This window comes from Muntiacus reevesi, chromosome 5 (genome assembly GCF_963930625.1).
Source record: "Muntiacus reevesi chromosome 5, mMunRee1.1, whole genome shotgun sequence".
Lineage (NCBI taxonomy): Eukaryota > Metazoa > Chordata > Mammalia > Artiodactyla > Cervidae > Muntiacus > Muntiacus reevesi.
The window spans coordinates 78,249,290-78,270,145 of NC_089253.1; the positions used below are offsets into that span (position 1 = coordinate 78,249,290).

The following is a 20,856-nucleotide window of genomic DNA, read 5'->3' on the forward strand; positions in this document are numbered from 1 at the left end:
CTCACATGCTCCTCTGGTCCAGGCACTGGACTGGTGACTTGTACGGAGAACTGGTGTGTGGAGTTTCAGGGGCAGCACCTTCCCGAGGTCCTCTGGGCCATGATGCTCTTGTCTGCAGAAGAGTGGAGAGACCCAGGACCTGAAATGGGATCTCTCAGGGAGTGTCTAGGGGGCTGGTTGTCCACATTTAGATGAGAAAAATAACAAATGCCTAAGGGATACTTTCCATGCCATTGTGTTATCCTGCTGCTGGCCTTACAAATAGCTGAGAAGGACAAAGGAGAAAAGGAAAGATACCCAACTGAATGCAGAGTTCCAGAGAATAGCAAGGAGAAAGCCTTCATAAGTGAACAATCCAAAGAAATAGAGGGAAAGACAGGAGATCTCATCAAGAAAATTAGAGACACCAAGGGAGTATTTCACGCAAAGATAGTAGGCACAATAAAGGAACGAAACAGCAAGGACCTAACAGAAGCAGAAGATATTAAGAAGAGGTGGCAAGAATACACAGAAGAACTGTACAAAACAGATCTCAATGACAGATAACCATGATGGTGTGATCACTCACCTAGGGCCAGATATCCTCAAGTGTGAAGTCAAGCAGGCCTTAGGAAGCACTACTACAAACAAATGTAGTGGAGGTGATAGAATTCCAGTGGAGCTATTTCAAATCCTAAAAGATGATACTGTTAAAGTGCTTCACTCAGTATGGCAGGAAATTTGGAAAACTCAGCTGTGGCCACAGGACTGGAAAAGGTGAGTTTTCATTCCAATCCCAAAGAAGGGCAATGCCAAACAATGTTCAAACTACCACACAATTGCACTTATTTCAAACACTATCAAGGTAACACTCAAAATTCTCCAAGCTAGGCTTCAACAGTACGTGAACCGAGAACTTCCAGATGTTCAAGTTGGATTTAGAAAAGGCAGAGGAACCACAGATCAAATTGTCAACATCCGTTGGATCATAGAAAAAGCAAGGAAATTCCCTCAAAACATCTACTTCTGCCTCACTGACTATGTCAAAGCCTTTGACAGTATGGATCACTACAAACTGTGGAGAATTCTTAAAAGAGATGGGAATACCAGACCATCTTACCTGCCTCCTGAGAAACCTGTATGCAGGACAAGAAGCAACAGTTAGAACTGGACACAGAACAATGGACTGTTCCAAAATTAGGAAAGGAGTACGACAAGGCTGTATATTGTCACCCTGTTGGTTTAACTTCTGTGCAGGATACATCATGTGAAATAGTGGACTGGATCAAGATTGCTGGGAGAAATATCAATAACCTCAGATATGCAGATACCACCACCCTAAAGGCAGAAATCGAACAGGAACTAAAGAGCTTCTTGATGAAGGTAAAAGAGGAGAGTGAAAAAGCTGTTTTAAATCTCAGCATTCAAAAAACTAAGATGATGGCATTCGGTCCTATCACTTCATGGCAAATAGATGGGGAAAAAATGGAAACAGTGACAGACTTTATTTTCTTGGGCTCCAAAATCACTACAGATTGTAACTGCAGCCACGAAATTAAAAGACACTTGCTCTTTGGAAGAAAAGTTATGACAAACCTAGACAGCATATTAAAAAGCAGAGATATCACTTTGCTGACAAACATCTGTCTGTATAGTCAAACTATGGTTTTTCCAGTAGTTATGTATGGATGTGAGAGTTAGAGTGTAAAGAAGGCTGAGCGCCTAAGAATTGATGCTTTCAAACCATGGTGCTGGAGAAGACTCTTGAGGGTCCCTTTGGACAGCAAGGAGATCAAACCAGTCAATCCTAAAGGAAATCAACCCTGAATATTCATTGGAAGGACTGATGCTGAAGCTGAAACTCCAATCCTTTGGCCACCTGATGGGAAGAGCAGACTCACTGGAAAAGACCCTGATGCTGGGAAAGATTGAGGGCAGGAGGAGAAGAGGGCGACAGAGGATGAGATGGTTGGATGGCATCACTGACTCAATGGACATAAGTTTGGGCAAACTCAGGAAGACAGTGAAGGACAGGGAAGCTGGTCATGCTGCAGTTCACTGCAGACACAACTTAGCAACTGAGCAATAAGAACAAAGCAATACTCAAAAGTGATATTCCCTTATGCTGGCTTTTGTTGAATACCAGCCCTGTTGTCTTTTCCTGATCTCTAAGTGACATCAACAGGAAGAATCCTAGGATTCCTGAAGGCACTCATCACTTCCTATTTCATTCACCTGGTCTGACATCTTTAACCCAGACTGACAGAAGAACACTGGAAGGCTCCTACAGTCTCAGAAGACCTTTCCTTTTCCGCTCTGGTGAATGGTGGTCAGTCAGTCAGATCAACTGGGCAGAAAATGTTTATTGAGGATATGAATGTTCTCCCACAGAAATATTGTGGAGGAAAATTTCCAAGTGTGATGTACCCAACAAGGGTCACCTCCAAGTAGGTATTTTACAGATAATCAAATTAATCCTTTATGGGACTAGAAAGTATTAATAATGCTCATGCGTACATGAATGCTCTGGTCCTCATGACGGCCATCTGAGGCCAGTGGGCCAGGCATTTTCATGGCCATTTGAAAATCGAAGGAGCTAAGGCTTAGAGTCCCACTGAGGCAGAGCCAGGTCTAGTTTGTCCAAGTTAATCTAACATATATGGACCTGTGCTGGCCATTTACTCGCAGAGTAAGATTCTGCTCACCCAATTCCAGCATGCAGTCAGGGTTTTCCCCCATCAACAAACATCCCTCAGACACCAGCTGGGTGTCCTACAAGTCAACTCTGACACTGTCTGCCTGGAGGGGGCATCAGATTCCACAGCCCACAAGATCCTCTTCCACTTCAGATGCCAGTCACAAGCCCGGGTTGTCACATCGGCTTCAGGCTGACTGGCTACAGCTTGCGGGTTCCAAGGATCCCACCGTGGCCTTGATTAGTTTGCCAGAGCAGCGCATAGGACTCCAGAAACATTTTACTTACTAGATCACCCGTTTATTATAAAAGGCTGTATATGAGGAGCAGCCAGATGGAAGAGATGCATACGGGACAGGGCACGGGGACAGGGCATGGAGGTGCCAGCCCCCCCCAGTGTACCACTTTCCTCAGTTCTCCATGTGTTCACCCCCCTGGAAGCTTTCAAATGCTGTCCTTTAGGGTTTTTATGAAGACTTCATTACAGACTCATGATTGGTCAAATCATTGGTCACTGGTGACTGATTCAACCTCCAGCTCCTCTTCCCTCAGAGATCAGGGGTTGGACTGAAAGTTCCAACCTTCTAATCACATGGTTATCCTAGCAACCGGCCCCCACATTTAGGTGCTTCTAAAAGTCATCTTATTAAAATAACGAGACACCCTGATCATTTTCATCACTTAAGAAATTCCAAGGGTTTTAGGAGCTCAGCACCCGAAACAGGGATGAAGACCAAGTGTATATTTATTATATATCACAGTGTCACACAGAGGGATGGCCCACACACTTCCATCTTTTTGCACGTTCACAGGACCTGAGTCTAGAAGCAGGTCAGTTTCACTTTGCAGAAAGACTCACCTCCTGAGGTTTCTCAGGGCTCAGGTGACCCAGAGAAAGGAAAAGAAAGATATAGACTTGCCTTTTAAAATTTATGTTCTTGGACTTCCCTGGTGGCACAGTGGATAAGAATCTGCCCGCCAACACAGGGGACATGGGTTTGATCCCTGATCTGGGAAGATCTCACATGCTACAGAGCCACAAAGACCATGCGCCACAACTTCTGAGCCTATGCTCTAGGGCCTATAAGCCACAGTTACTTAACCTGTGAGATGCAACTATTGAAGGCTGTGAGCCTAGAGACTGCTCCCTCACAGGAGAGGCCACCGTGATGATAAGCCTGAGCAATGTAACGAAAAGTAGTCCCCACTCTCTGCAACTAGAGAAAGCCCGTGCACAGCAATGAGGACCTAGTGCAGCCAAAATAAATAAATATTAAAAAAATAAATAAACTGATGTTCTTTTTAGACTGGCACCCCTAGATATTCTTTCTTAGAAACTCTGGAACTAATAGGATGGAAGAAAGAGTTTGAATAACGGTTCCAAAGGCTGAGTTTGGAACAAAAATGAGAAAAGCTTCAGAAACAAAAATGCGTTACAGATTCAATTAGGTCCAGCCTCCTCCAGGAAAGGAATCCATTTAGCCCAGCTCTGATTTGGTTTAGGCCCCCATCTCCACGGGGCTCAGCTGAAATTCTTGTGATTGCTGCCACTGGACAGCCCTGGGGTCCCTTCAGAGTACCTCCCTCCTGCTTTGTCCTGTCTCTAATCTATTTTCATTTCTTTCCATTTATTTCTAAGAAGAATTTTGTTAGCCACTAATTTGACTTCTTAGACCTTAAGGGCAACCGTCCTCATCTGGGCTGTCTTATCAGGGAGCCTGCTTCTTTCCCGTGAGCTCTGCACACTGCCGACTCCCTCGCCCTGGCTAGACTAGCTGCTTTGTTAGCAGTGCCTTGTTAACTGAAGTCAGAAGGAAGAAGTCAGACCTCATCCCCCTCAATAGTCATTTTTATTGAGATGTAAATTACATTGTAATGCTTTTTCTCTTCTCATTTCTTACGTTGAAGCATTTTACACTTTGAGGATCTTTTAAGCTCTTCCTGGACCTGAATAGGGAGCCCAGGCTCAGTCCCACACAGGGCTCCTCTCCCACCCACACAGTTATAAGCTATTTCAGCATATTCAAGGAGAGCTCCGAGCACAAGCTGGTGTGTGTCTACTCCAGCCTGCACCCTGATTTCAAGTCCTCCCCCTTATATCGATGATTTAGAGTCTGCACATCTATTGTTCCCATTTCTTAATCTGCTACAATGATTCTTAACCTCTTTGGTCATGTTCTTATTTATGAATTGTGTGAGAACCACTGACTCACCAGAGAAAATGTACACACATAGAACATTTATATATGTATATATTGTGGGGAAAGGGGATATAGGGACCACCTGAAGACTCTCCATGGACTTTCTCAAGGCTAGCAGTCTCTAGGTTAAAAATCTCTCCTCTAAGTGTGAATCATCACACACATGGACAGACGGGAGGGAGACGGGGAGGACAAGAAGGTGTGCAGAGGTGAGGTGTCATAATCATCAGTGACGCCTTCGAAGAGGAGTTTGACGGTCTCTGACTCTGGTACTTATGACAGGCCCCTACTAACCTGAAATAGGGAACAGTAGTTTGAAGAGTATGTTTCTGAACCAAGAAAGGAGAAGATGAGAGAATGATCCTAAAATGAGTGCATAGTGATGAAAAGTTACATTAAAGGAAACAAATAGAAATTTACCTATCAGAAAGTGTAATCCCAGCGGTGACAAGGAGCCAAGTGAGGAACCTGGACTTGTACCTCTACCAGGCAGTAAACAAGATATCATCCACCATACTCCTGTTGGAGCAATGGTGGAGAAAGCCAGCTAAAACAGAAAGTTGACATAAAATTCAGAATCTCGGTGTCACACTCAAAATGTCCAGGTTTCAATTGAAAATCACTCACCATAAGAAAGATGAGGATTTTAATCTTGATGAAAAAAAGACAATCAATAGATGCCAACTCAGAGATAATAATTTTAGACTTATCTGACAAAGATTTTAAAGCCCATGATAAATATGCTTAAATAGTAATTACAAACATCCTCAAAACAAATGAAAAAATAGAGTACTGCAGCAAAGAAATTAACACAGAAAAAGCAAACAGAAATTTAAAAGCTGATAAATACAACTACCAAACATACAGACTGGAGCTTAACAACAGAATGGAAAGAAAAATGAATTAATGAACTTGAAGACAGAGCAATATAAGCTGTCCAATCGAAAAAACAGAGATAAAATGACTAAGAAATTCAGCAAAGCAGGAGGATATAAATTAACATACAAAAGTCAGCAGCATTTAATTACACTGAGAGGGAACAATGCCAAAAGAAAATTAAGAAAACTGTTCTACTTATAATTGCATCTAACCACTTTAGCATTCTTGCCTTGAGAACCACATGAACAGTATGAAAGGCAAAAAGATACGACACTGAGAGATGAACCCCCAATAGGTCAATAGGTGTTCCACATGCAACTGGAGAAGAGCAGAGAAATAGCTCCAGAACGAATGAAGAGGCTGAGCAAAAGCAGAAATGATGCCCAGGTGTGGATGTGTCTAGTGGTGAAAGTAAACTCAGATGCTGTAAAGAACAATGTTGCATACAAATCTGGAATGTTAGGTCCATGAATCAAGGTAAATTGCAAGTGGTCAAACAGGAGATGGGAAAGGTGAACATGGACATTTCAGGAATCAGTGAACTAAAATGGATGGGAATGGGTTAATTTAATTCAGGTGACCATTATATCTACTACTGTGAGCAAGAATCCCTTAGAAGAAATGGAGTGGCCCTCACAGTCAACAAGAGAATCCAAAATGCAGTACTTAGGTGCAATCTCAAAAACATCAGAATGATCTCGGTTTACTTCCAAGGCAGACCATTCAACATCAAGGTAATCCAAATCTATGCCCCAACCAGTAATGCTGAAGAAGCTGAACAGTTCTATGAAGACTTATCAGATCTTCCAGAACACCAAAATAGATGTCCTTTTCATCACAGGGGATTGGAATGCAAAAGTAGGAAAGCAAGAGATACCTAGAATAACAGACAAGTTTGGTCTTGGAGTACAAAATGAAGCAGGGCAAAGGCTAACAGAGCTTTGCCAAGAGAAGGCACTGGTCATGGCAAACAACTTTTTCCAATGACAAAAGAGATGACTCTACACATAGACATTACCAGATGGTCAATACCAAAATCAGATTGATTATATTCTTTGCAGCTGAAGATGGAAAAGCTCTATAAAGTCAGCAAAAACAAGACCGGGAGCTGACTGTGGCTCAGATCATGAACTTTATTTCAAAATTCAGACTTAAATTGAAGAATGTTGGTAAAACCAGTAGGCCATTCAGGTGTAACATAAATCAAATCCCTTATGATTATATAGTAGAAGTGACAAATAGACTCAAGGAACTAGACCTGATAGAGTGCCTGAAGGACTATGTATGGAGGTTTCTAACACTGTACAGGAGGTGGTGATCAAAACCATTGCCAAGAAAAAGAAATGCAAGAAGGCAAAATGGTGGTCTGAGAAGGCCTTACAAATAGCTGAGAAAAGAAGAGAAGTGAAAGGGAAAGGAGAAAAAGGAAAGGTACACCCATCTGAATGAGTTCCAAAGAATAGCAAGGAGAGATAAGAAAGCCTTCTTAAGTGAACAATGTAAAGAAATAGAGGAAAGCAATAAAATGGGAAAGACTAGAGATCTCTTCAAGAAAATCAGACATACAAAGGAACATTTCATGCAAAGATGGGCACAATAAAGGACATGAAAGGTATTAATCTAATAGAAGCAGAAGAGATTAAGAAGAGGTGGCAAGAATACACAGAAGAACTATACAAAAAAGGTCTTAATGACCCAGACAACCATGATGGTGTGGTCACGCACCCAGAGCCAGACATCCTAGAGTGTGAAGCCAAGTGGGTCTTAGGATGCATTACTACGAACAAAGCTAGAGGAGGTAACAGAATCCCAGCTGAGCTAGTTCAAATCCTAAAAGATGATGCTGTTACAGTGCTTCACTCAATATGGAAGCAAATTTGGAAAACTCAGCAGTCACCACAGGACTGGAAAAGGTCAGTTTTCATTCTAATCCCAAAGAATGTTCAAATTACCATACAACTGCACTCATTTCACACGCTAGCAAGGTAATGCTCAAAATCTTTCAAGCTAGGCTTCAACAGTACATGAACCAAGAACTTCCACATGTACAAGATGGATTTAGAAAAGGCAGAGGAACCACAGATCAAATCCCCAACATCCACTGGATCATAGAAAAAGCAAGAAAATTCCAGAAAAAACATCTACTTCTGATTCACTGACTACACTAAAGTCTTTGACTGTGTGGATCACTACAAACTGTGGAAAATTCTTAAAGAGATGGGAATAGTGGACCACCTTAGCTGCCTCCTGAGAAACCAATATGCAGGTCAAGAAGCAACAGCTGGAATCGGACATGGAACAATGAACTGGTTCAAAATTCTGAAAGGAGCACATCAAGGCTGTATTTTGTCACCCTGCTTATTTAACTTATATGGAGAGTACATCATGAGAGATGCCAAGCTGGATGAATCACAAGCTGGAATCAAGATTGTTGGCAGAAATATCAATAACCTTAGATATGCAGATGACACCACTCTAATGGCAGAAAGTGAAGAGGAACTAAAGAGCCTCTTAATGAAAGTGAAAGAGGAGAGTGAAAAAGCTGGCTTAAAACTCAACATTCAAAAAACTAAGATCATGGCATCTGGTCCCATAATTTCATGGCAAATAGATGGGGAAACAATGGAAACAGTGATAGACATTATTTTCTTGGGCTTCAAAGTCACTGCAGATGGTGACGACAGCCACAAAATTAAAAGGTGCTTGCTCCTTGGAAGATAAGCTATGACAGACCTAGACAGCATATTAGAAAGCAGAGACATAACTTTGCTGACAAAGGTCTGTATAGTCAAAGCTATCATTTTTCCAGTAGTCATGTACGGATGTGAGAGATGGAACCATAAAGACGGCTGAGCACTGAAGAATTGATGCTTTTGAACTGTGGTGCTGGAGGAGACTCGAGAGTCCCTGAGACAGCAAGGAAAGCCAACCAGTCAATCCTAAAGGAAACCAACCCTGAATATTCACTGGAAGGACCGATGCTGAAGCTCCAATACTTTGGCCACCAGATGCGAAGAACTGACTCACGGAAAAGACCTCGAAGCTGGGAAAGATTGAGGGCAGGAGGAGAAGGGGGTGAAAGAGGATGACATGGCTGGATGGCATCATTGACTCAATGGACATGAGTTTGAGCAAAGTCTGGGAGATAGTGGAGGACAGGGAAGCCTGGCATGCTGCAGTCCATGGGTTTGCAAAGAGTGAGACATGACTGAGTGACTGAACATCAACAGTAAACAAAATAGAATACTGAGGAATTAACTTAACCAAGGATGTAGGAGACTGTACACTGAAAAGTATAAGACACTGCTGAAAAAAATAAGATGACATAAACAGAAAACATCCCATGTTCATGATGGAAAGACTTGTTACTGTTAAGATTTAATAGTACCTAAAGCAACCTATAGTTTCAGTGAAATCTCTCGTCAAAAGCCCAGTGACTTTCTTTTTTTAGAAATGGAAAGATCCATCCTAAAATTCATATGAAATCTCATGGAACCCTAATAGCATAATAATTTTGAAAAAAATGTTGGAGGATTCATATTTTTTGATTTTTAAATTTACTGTAAGACTGCAGTAATCAAAACAAGGTGGGACTGGGATAAAGACAGCCATGAAGGTCAATGGGATACACGAGAGAGCTGAGAAATACACTCTCATATATATGTCACATGACTGTTGACAGGAGTGCCAAGACCACTCAATGCAGAATGGACAGTTTATTCAACAAATGGTGCTGGGGAAACTGGATATCCACATGCAAAAAAATGAAGATAGATCCTCACCTAATACTATATTAAAAAGAGTAGTGCATGGGTTAGACTTAGTATAAGAGCTAAAACTACAAAACTCTTAGAAGAATACACAGAGGAAAAGCTTCACGATACTGAATTTGGCAATGTTTTCTTTGACTATGGCACCAAAAGCACAGGCAACAGAGAAAAAATAGACAAGTTTAATTTCATCAACATTAAAAATGTGCACCAAAAGACAAGATCAACAGAGTAAATAGTAAAAATCAACAGGCAACCCATAGAATGGAATAAAACATTTGCAAATCACATTTCTGGTAAGTGGTTAATATCCAGAATACATAGAGAATGCATAAATTTCAACAACATCAAAACAGTGCAGTTCAAAAATGAGCAAAGGATTTGAATAGACATTTCTCCAAAAAACATATACAAACAGCCAAAAAGCACATAAAAAATAAGCTTAACATCACTAATCATTAGGGAAATGCAAACAACCAGAATCAATGAGATACTACTTTTCACCCACTAGGATAGCTATTATTAAAAAAGAAAGGAACACACAAAAGAGAAACAAGTATTGGTACAGAACTGGAGAAACTGGAACCCTTGTATATGACTGACAGGACTACAAAATGGAAAAGCCACTGTGGAAAACAGTATAACAGTTCCTAAAAAATGTGAAACATAGAATGACTATTTGATCCAGCAATTACCCCTCTGGTTATGTACACAAAAGTGTTAAAAGCAGGGACTTCAACAGATATCTGTACACCAGTGTTCATAGCAAGCGTTATTAACAACAGCTAAAAGGTGGAAACAACTTAAATGTCCATGAATGATGAGTAGTTTAAAGCTGGAATATTCATATTATGATATTTTATTCAGCCTTAAAAGTGAAACTACATGGATGAAACTCGTTGAACATTGTGTGCATGCTAAGTCGCTTTAGTCGTGTCTGAGTCTTTGCGACCCCATGGACTGCAGCCCACCAGGCTCCTCTGTCCATGAGATTTCTCCAGGCAAGAATACTGGAGTTGGCTGCCATGCCCTTCTCGAAGGGACCTACCTGACTCAGGGATCGAACCTGTGTCTCCTGTAGCTCCTGCATTACAGGCAGATTCTTTACTGCTGAGCCACCAGGGAAGCCCCAAGTGAAAAAAGCCAGTCACAAGAAGACAAATGTTGTATGATTCCATTGATGTGAGGTAACTAGAGTAGTCAAAAACAGAGACAGAAAGTAGAATAGTGGTACCCAGGACTTAAGAGCGAAAGGAATAGACAATTCTTGTTTCGCGGGTGTACATCTTCAGTCTGGAATAATGCAGAAGTTACAGATATGGATAGTGGTAGTGGTTATACAACAATGTGAATGTGATTAATGCCACTGAAAATAAAATATCTACCTGCAGATTCAAGAAGCTAAGTGAACCCAAATAAGAAAAATCCAAGAAAATGCACATCAAGGCATTCTAGTCAAACTTCTGAAAACTAAAGACAACAGTATCTTAAAAGCAGCAAGAGAAAAATGATACCTTGCCTATAGGAGGAAAACAATTTGAGTTACAGTGGCTTTCTCATTAGAAACCATGGAGGCCAAATGTACAGTGGCACATTTTTCAAGGACAGAAAGAAAAGAACTGTTAAGCCAAAAACCTGCATTCAGCAAAATAGCCTTCAAGAGAGAAGGGGAAATCAAAACATTCTCAGATGAAGGAAAACTAAGGGAATTTGTCACCAGCAGACCTCTTCTAAAAGAACTGCTAAAGCATTTCTCTAAACAGAAAGGAAGTAATAAAAGCAGCAATCTCTGAACATCAGGAAGAAAGAACATGGTAAGCAAAAATAAGGGTAAATGAAATAGACTTTCATTCTCCTCTTAAGTTTTTTAGATAATCTTTGACAGTTGAAACAAAACTTATAACACTATCTTCTGTGGTTCTATATGTAGTGGAAATGTTTAGGACAATTATATTCAAAATAGGGGAGGGTAAAAGGCATAAAGGGAGGTAAGGTTTCTTGAACTGGTAAAATGAGGACACCAGTAGAAGTGTGAAGAGGTACCATACACAACTGAATATGTCCTTGTGTGTGTGTATATATGTCTCATTGCAAACGACCCTGATGCTGGGAAAGACTAAAGGCAAAAGGAGAAGGTGGAAGGATGAGATGAGATGGTTAGTTATCATCACCAACTCAACGGACATGAATTTGAGCAAACTCCAGGCAACAGTGAACAGAGGAGCCAAGCATGCTGTAGTCCATGGGGTTGCAAAGAGTCAGACACAATTTAGCAACTGAACAATAACAACGTCTATGTCTATATATAAGACCAGAGTAACCATTTAAAAATCTACACAAATACACTAAAAACATTACAGAATAGAATTCTTTAAAAAAGTTAGCTATCCACTGGAAATGAAAGAGAAAGAAAAGCAAAAAAAAAAAAATCAGAATAGACATAAATTTTTCTAAATGGCAAACTTAAAACCCTAATATATGAATGACATTATGTAAGTGATCTATGTAAGAAGTGTGAATTTCTTGTCTAAAATATACTAAATGACAGAGATTATTAGAATGGATTTTTTAATGATCCAACTATATGCTGTCTATAGGAAACTCACTTTAAATATAGCGATACAGGGAGGTTGAAAGTAAAAGGATGGAAAAAGATATACCATGAAAGCATCACTCATCAAAAGAAAGCTGGAATGGCTATGTTAGTATCAGATAAAGAAGACTTCATAGCAAAGAAAGTGATGCTAGAGACAGAGAAGGATATTATATTTTGGAAAAAGGAGGTCAGTTTACCAAGGAAACATATTAAAAGCAATCCTAAATGTGTATGCACTAAACAATCCAGATGAAAATATGGGAAACAAAAACTAATAGAACTAAAAGGAGATACAGGCAATAGACTTACGGACATGAGTATAGCTGGGGGTGCAACACCCACTGTCAACAACAGGCAGAAGAAATGGACAGAAAATCAGCAAGGAATACAGAAGAATTTAACATCACCAACCAACAGGATCCAACTGACATTTATAAAACTCCATCTAGCAATAACAAAATACATGTTCTTTTTTATGTACCCACAAAACATATACCAAGAAGGACCATATTCTGGGCCATAAAAGAAGTCTCAATACATGTAAAAGGATTCAAGTCATACATGGTAAATTTTCTGACTCCAGTGGAGTTAAATTAGAAAACACTAACACACACACACCACAATATTTGGAAGCAAAACCAAATCAGCATCTGTGTCTGTGACTTTGTCCACAGAATTGATCTAATCCAATCTCCTCGTTATTCAAATGAGGAAACCTAAGCTCAGGGAGGAGACATGATGTCTTCAGGGTCTCTCAGGTACTCAATAAATAAATTTGCCTTGGATCAACTGATTAGGTAAACACAGCAACACAAAGTCATCTCTTTCTGGCATAGCTACTCCCACTGGAAGACACACACCTCAGCTCAGCACATGTGTCGCCCCTTCTGGGCCCCTTCCTCTGGACACTTAGCACCCCTCATCTCCCTTTGTCACCCTGTTTCCTGGTTTTGCCAAGCTCCTCCCAGGGTAAGGGCCAAGTCTTACTCATTATAGCTGCTTAGACAGTATTTCACCTGCAATGTGGGAGACCTGGGTTTAATCCCTGGGTTGGGAAGCTCCCCTGGAGGAGAGAGGATGGCAGCCCACTCCTGTATTCTTGCCTGCAAAATCCCATGGACAGAGGGGCCTGGTGGGCTACAGTCCATGGGGTCACAAAGAGTCGGACACGACTGAGCACAACACAGACACTATATAGACCTTGTAAGGCAATTCTGCCTGCTAGGACAGGTCCTTCCAGTGGGTCCTGTACAAGGTGCAGAGCACAATGAAGTTACAGGGGTGCTGTGAGCTCAGGCAGGTCATCAAAGGCCTTGGGATTCCCTGGTGCCCCTAGTGAAGGGCCCATCATAGCTCTGGAGCTACCTGATGTGTTGTATGTGGGTCTGTCTTCTTACACGTCCAGCCCATGCCCACTTCCCACTACCCCACTACTCTGCTTTCAGCCTGGATGGGCAGAGGAAAACGTGCCTGCATTTCCCTCTCTTGTGATCTGACTGCAGAGGATTTTATCATGCATACATTTCTTTTCTCTCTGATTTATATCCATATTTAAATCCTGCTTGGGGAAGTCATTTATTGGATTCCCTCAGGCTTTTGGGAGAGAGTATATGAGATCCTTGATAAGCTTAATATATTTTTATTAAAAATTAATAAGAAAGCTATATTGTTTGCAACTTTAAATTATAATTTGATTCAATTCATTTTATTTAATATATGATCACAATTCTAAAATTACTTTTAAAAAAAAGCTGTGATGAGATTGAAATCAGTTCTGGGGACCCTATCTTTTAAAGACCACATCTTTACTCCTGAGTGAACCATGCCTGTCATGTGGCAGACAATCTGTGCTTCCATTCCTCCTGTGACATTTAGAGGCAGTTCATGGGAGTAGCAGCCCCCCTTGAAGGCTTCAGATAGGTCCTCAGTGGGAGATTACGCCAGGCTCTTTTTAAATGCTACCATTAAAAAAATAAAATTTAATGGAAAGAGATAAGCTTTTCCCAGCACAGGCCAGCTCTGGTTTTATACTTTCTTAATCTGTTTTACATACTGCTGCAGGAAATTAAATCAAAACTGTTCTCTCTGACTTGTGTATGTGTGGCAGTTGGGCAGGGCTGAGAGAAGGGAGACACAGAGCTACCGGAAACAATTGTTCTGGTTTGTCAGAGATTTACTGTAACTTTGTTTGAGGTAGGGGAGCCCCCTCTTCTTGCTGGGCTGAGGGGCTGTGGCCACCAGAGAGAGCCAGTCTGTGCTGACAGCTCCCTAGGCTCCCTTCTTACATCACTGAGAATCATGCCCCAGCTTACCTGGAGGCCCAGGTGGCATCCACGACAAGGACCAGATGTCTTACCTGACCAAGTCTGAGTTTCAGCTTCCTGTACACCCAAATTGACATATTACTTAAAACACACAGAACACAGTCATCACCATATTTTGCACATTACTAAATCCTATTTATCGTTTTTTTTCTTTTCTTTCCCTCCTATCCCATCCATGGCTCTGAAAAAATTACAGTATTTACTTGTTCATCATATTTATATTTAGTTTTACCTTCTAGACAAATGATATGGACTTTTTTCCCTAGGCTCTTCATATTGGTCCTCTGCTCCCAGCTATGCCCATTTCTGCTCTGCTTCTAGCCACCCCTGTACATAAGCTCCTCTAATCTTAGTATCTCAGATCTAACATATACCCACCCAGGGATTGTTCCCACCCCACTTTTGCTTCTAATGCTGCATTCATCACCAAATAAGAATGAAGGTCAAAGCCAGCAGCATCCTGACTAGGAAGACCTTCGTGGCCCCTCAAGGTGTTGCAGAAGGCACATCTCAGAGACCCTCCAGGCCCTCTCCGTGGTCACTGCAGACTCTCAGCAGGGGAGGCCACACAGCACAGTCATGGAATGGACACTGGGTTCACCCTGAGGCCACTCTCAGGCCTGACATGAGGACATTGAGCCAGATGGTCTTTATAGTGCTTCTGCAAGGGGACAGGCTGGGCGGTGTGGAAGTAAGGCTTCCCTTCCTGGCTGTGGCTCTGTGGCTCCTGAAGGGCTGCGAGGCCAGAAGCCTCCTGCTGGCCCCTGCCCTGTTGTGGGATGAGCAGGAATGAATGGGAAGGCTCCAGATCAGCCACCATGAACTCTGGCTCATAAGGAGTAGGCCTTATTCTAAGAGCTGGAAGGGAGGAGACAGTGAAGCGAATGTCTAGAAGAATGGCAGTGAGGAAGGAAGCTGCAGCTGTAACAGGTCTGAAAACATGCAGGTGGACTGGACCCTGTCTGAGTGGTACGAAGGTGACTGTCCTAGCCTCTGAGTCAAGTCCCTGAGAAACATCTTCTGGGGAGGAACCTGGAGAAATACACCAAGGAGGACAAAGAGAAGCTGGTCTGAGACTTCTGAGAAACAAAGCCAGGTCCTCACCCTGCAGAGGAGAACTGTGAGGAGTGGGGAGGCGAGAGCCCCCACCATCAGGCTGGCCTTTCTCTGGCCCCCTGTCCATGGGTGGGGTAGAACATTATGTCTCTTCCTGCAAAGAGCTTTTCAGGCAGTGCTCCTGGAGCATTCACTCCTTTTATCAGATCACAAGTACATCTGGCCCTCTGTTGAGCAGAAGGGAGAACATGCAAGCAGCTTTTGAGTGAGAGAATTTCCCGTGAAGGGCTTTCAGCATCTCTCCAGTCTCTCTGTCCAATCACGCTCTCACATATGCCTCTGCCTCAGACCCTGAGATGTCCAGAACAATGGAGCACCAAGGGGAGCATGGGGAGGAGACAGGAGACGTTTGTTCTCTGACTGGCATCAAATATTTGATTTTGATTTTCTGCCCAAAGACATCTCACTGAGTTTGGCTGCCTCCAAGGTGCAGGCTATTCCCAACACCTCCCCCTCCATCTCAGACACCCCTCACTCCACCCACTCTCGGGATTTGCTTGCCGATACTACACAGGGCAGATCCACTCAAGTTAATAAGAACCAAATCCCACCACGCTGACTCCATCATAGCCACCTTCTGGCTTTCTAGCTAGGGTGTCATGGGTGATGGGTTTGCAGGATTACAGCTGACTCCATAAGCAGAGCTCTTTTCCAGGCTGGCACACCTGTGCTGGAGGTGGCGGGCCTTTCTTTCCCTTTCTCTTTTCTCTCAGCAGCTAAATCTAGACCCCATCTGTCTGCCTGTTTTCCTTCATTCCAGTCTAAAGGGAACATTTTTAAAGAGGCCCTAAAGCCAGGAACACAGGTGGAAAGTGCTCCTAGTCCAGAACACTTTGCTTCTTCCACTCTCAGGTTTCCTCTTCAGGAGACTGTGTGCCTCAGCTTTAAAGTCTCTATGGCTTTAAAGATGCTCACACCTAGGAATCCCTCCTCTAGGAATGCATCTTAAGCAGATACTCAGCAAAGGCAAAAAAAAAAAAAAAAACCCTATGCTAAAAGATCTACATCACAACAAAAAAAAATTGGTAGTGATCTGAATTTCTAAGAGTAGCTCAGTGAATAATAATCTATAAACCTGATGAAATGAACTGTACACAGCCATTAAAATGGTAATTATGGTTGGCTACAAGTTACCACTGAATAATCAATAGTTGTTATTACTTGTTGAAAGCTTACTCTATCAGTTGTTCTCAACCCTGAGGACGTGAGACTCTCCCGAGGCCAGGCTCACCTCCAGAGAACAGGATTCAGCTGACCATGTGTGGGGCCTGGGCATGGGTACCCCTTTGGAAGCCCACTGGTTGATACTGCTGTGCACCCAAGGCTGAGAGCCATGGCACTGCCCACCAGGTGTTCTTCTGGGTGCTTAAAAACCCCAAGCTGTGTTCACCTATCTCTTGAGGCACATGTACATGGAAGACAATGGATCTGATGACCCTTCTGTTTGTTGTCATTCAGTCACTCAGTCATGTCCAACCCTCTGTCACCCCATGGACTATAGCCCACCAGGCTCCTGTCCATGGGATTTTCCAGCCAAGAATGCTGGAGTGGGTTGCCATTTCCTTCTCCAGGGGATCTTCCCAACCTAGGGCTCAAACCCACATCTCCTGCAATGGTTGGCAAGTTCTTTACCACTGAGCCACCAGGGAAGCCCATAAATATAGTCACTGCACAGCCTGGCCCATACGGGGACAAACCCTTGACCCTGGTGTAATTTATTAGCGCTATGCTCTAACCAACTGAGCTGACCAGCCCTTCTGCTTGGGAGCCCCCAGTTTGGGAAGCTCAGGATGCTATGGTTTATCTATAATTTATTGCAAAACTATTTTGTGGATATTTTGATTATTTATTGCTCTAATAACGAACCATCCCGAAATTTAGCAAAGTGAAACATCCGCCCTTTTATTAAGCTCACAGATGATTCTGATCAGGAATTCAAACAGATCACAGGTGGAATGGCCTGCCTCTTTTCCATAATATCTTGGGTGTCAGCTGGGAAGACTAGAATCTGGCCTATGCCAGAAGATTTACACCATAACAAAAAATTAGTAGTGATCTAAGTTCTAAGAGTAGCTAAGAAATCTGGCTGAAATCATCTGGAGGTTTCTTTACGCACATTTCTGATGTTTAGGCTAGGATGATTTTAAAGATAGGTTCACTCAGAGCAACTAAGCCTGTGCGCCACAACTATTAAGCCTCTGCTCCAGAGACCAGGAGCCGCAACTACTGAAGCCTACGTGACTTAGCGGCTGTGCTCCACGAGAAGCCACCACAATGAGGAGTCCACACACCACAAGCAGAGGGGAACCCCGACTCATCACAACCAGAGCAAAGTCTGTGCAGCAGTGAAGACCCAGCACAGCCAAAAGTAGTACATAAATAAAATTTAAAGATAGGCTCAGCTAGGACTATCAACCAAAGCATCTACTCTTGGCTTCCCCATGTGGCCTGGGCTTCCTCACAGCATAGAAGCTGTTTCCAGGAGCAGGTGTACTAATGAGCAAGGCAAAGGTTGCATGGTCTTTTTGACCTAGCTTTGGAAGTTGACAGCATTAATTCCAACATACTGTATTCTTGTAGTGGTCACAAATCCAGATTTCAGAAATATTTTGGAGGTAGAACTGACAAGATTTAGTGAAGAATGAAGGCAATGAATGTCAAAATGCAAATGCTATAATGCCATATAACACAAAAAGAATACAAAAAGTATATGTATATGTTATATGTATCATATAGATGAGAAATATAGCATGAAAAAATGAAAACTTAAGGTGATAACAGCGTGGTACTTAATCATTAATATTAATCATTTTAGCAACTCTTCTTAAACCTCTGTTAACTACCTACACCAAATCTAAGCTCTAATAATCCCTGGAGATCATTGTTGGACACCAGCTCCAGCGAGACTCAAGCAGTAAGTCCAAGCACCACATTAAAATCACCCTTGTCACTTCATTTCTAGTGTGGAGAACCACTGTGCTGATCATACTGTAGGTTGCAGGTTTCTCCGGGCTCCTGGCCCAAGAAAAGATGAGGAACAGGTGGGGACCTGCCTAACTTGGGGATCTAATCCATCTTCTTTTTCCTTCAGGCTTTTGATATTATGAGAGTAACACATGGCAGAGAGCACAGCCTTATTGAAGATTTGATTCTACTCTTAGAAGAATGCGACGCCAACATCAGAGCACCCTAAGAGAACCCCGCAGAGGAAGAGCCAGCTTGTACCTTTATTGAATGCCTTATTGAGGTCACACTATATTTTGTTTGTTGTGTGGACCTCCCCTATTGGAAATGCTGTTCCATATTTACTTAGGTAAATAAAAGCAGACATATGGTTTGCACACCACAAGAATCCTTAGTTGTAGAGGAGCATGATTATAATATAAAAAAATTTGGTTGAAAATACCATCTGGTAATTGTTTTCTTTGCTTTCTTTCATTGGTAATGGTAATGTTTAAGATCTCAACATTAAAGATAGAAAATCCTATTAAAAGCATAACAGAATAGGTTGTAACTTTCTTGTTGGATATATGTTGAGAGTTGGATAGAAATCAATGTTTTCACATTTGCTTCCAAGCAAAAGTTAATGTCTCTTTTGGCAAAACAGCAAGATTTTCAGATACTGTCCTCACTGCTTGTGGTTAAACGATATGTGTGTCCATTATTCACTTCCAAATATGTCTCCAACACAAGAAGTTTTTTTCTAAATCTTAGAAGTCATATTAGGTTTATTAGGTTTTATTAGAAAAGGACAGGCAATCTTAATAGAAAAGAAAAAAAAATTCATATGTCTCATGGCTCTTTGTGTAATTCATTCTGAGCATTTCATAACTCTGTGTGTGTGTCATGCTTTGGGGGAAGGAACTTTTTTCTGTAACTCTCTCTGTCTGAGGTTCGACCACATGATCTGCGCAGCATGCGGCACCATTACTCTGCAGGAAGCAGGGTTCGAGCGCCCCAGCTCCAATCAGGCTTGCTCCTTTCCCTTGTTTTCTCACTAGTTATTCCCCAATCCCATGGCCTGCTTTTCCTCTGTCTGCTTTAGACAAATACAGAAACTTTTCTTTTCCTCTAGTAGGTGCAAGGTAACCTCTCTTATGGCTCAGTGATCTTGTGAGCAGTTCAGCCCCGCGTCCTCAGAGGAGACTCAGGTAGGAACTGAAGCCCTTGGATTCCTGCCGCTGACAGGATTCTCAGAGAGCTTCCTGTCACACCTGATTTTACAAGCAAGGAAATGAGATAGAGGGAGTGACGGCAGAATCCAGAGCAGCACCTCTTGTTCCTTCGGGAGCCTCGCCCACCCTCGCGGAGGGAGGGGCAAGCCCTCTGGCCGCACGCGGCACTGCAGCGGCAGCCGTGTCAGAATGACACGCGATCGAGCCGGGAGGAGCCAACCTCATTTTGCAGCAGAGAAAGCTGACACCTGGAAACGAGTCCACGTGCCTCACACCTGGCGGTCGCTGTGATCACAGAAACGTGCCTGATCTCCTGCATGCGGATGAGTCCCGCAGCCATTTCATCTGTGTGCTTGGCTGGAGCTGCTGTCTGTCAAGTATTAAGCATCTCTAATGCACACAGTATCGCTCATAGCCACAGCAACACTACAAGGCCGGTGTTTTGAAGCACATTTTATAAATAAGGAAACAGAGGGCTAGAGTTAGGTGCTCAGGGATCTCTCCTGATTTATTAAGAGACCTTGAGAAAGTGGCTGAACCTCAGTCTTTTTGAGAGACCAGTTCTAACCAATCCAGTAGATATATATTAAATGGTTGGAGAACTGCCAGCTGGGGAAATGGTAAAGAATCTGCCCGCCAATGCAGGAGACACAAGAGATGCGGGTTCAATCCCTGGGTCACAAAGATCCCCTGGAGAAGGGAATGGATATCCACTTGCCTGGAAAACCCCAAGGACATAGGAGCCTGAGGGCTACAGTCCATGGAGTTGACAACAGTTGGACAGGACTGAGCATACATGTATATTAAATGATTATGTGTTCTTAGGAGAAAGAGATACAAAATCTGAATAAGATGTACCTCTCATTCTCAAATTGCACTTATAGTATTTGTATCAGTTAGCTTTTAATGTACAATAAAATACTCCAAAATAAATTATTTTGTTCACTATTCTGTATGTCAGCAATCTGGACTGAACAGTTGCTTCTGGTCTGGCCCAATCTCCATACAACCCCTGCTCTTGCAAAGTCACAATGCAAGAGCATGGATGCGTGGAGAGGAAGAAGCTGCAGCCACATATGCAATCCACCATGGCAGCCCCCACACTATTTCGGCATAAACTC

At 42.5% G+C, this 20,856-nt stretch overlaps 1 protein-coding gene across 2 annotated transcripts in view; it reads left to right on the forward strand.

The window, feature by feature from the left end:
- SMYD3 (SET and MYND domain containing 3) overlaps nucleotides 1-20,622 on the forward strand; it is a 701,156-nt gene extending 680,534 nt beyond the window's left edge. Inside the window, exon 12 of one of the 2 annotated variants that reach the window (XM_065935584.1) lies at nucleotides 18,652-20,620. In XM_065935584.1, coding sequence (XP_065791656.1) covers nucleotides 18,652-18,753 — 102 coding nt within the window. In that variant the 3' untranslated portion in view covers nucleotides 18,754-20,620. Of the gene's footprint in view, nucleotides 1-18,651 lie in introns of both variants that reach the window. The other variant, XM_065935585.1, reaches the window with a different exon arrangement.
- Nucleotides 20,623-20,856: the final 234 nt, after the last annotated feature.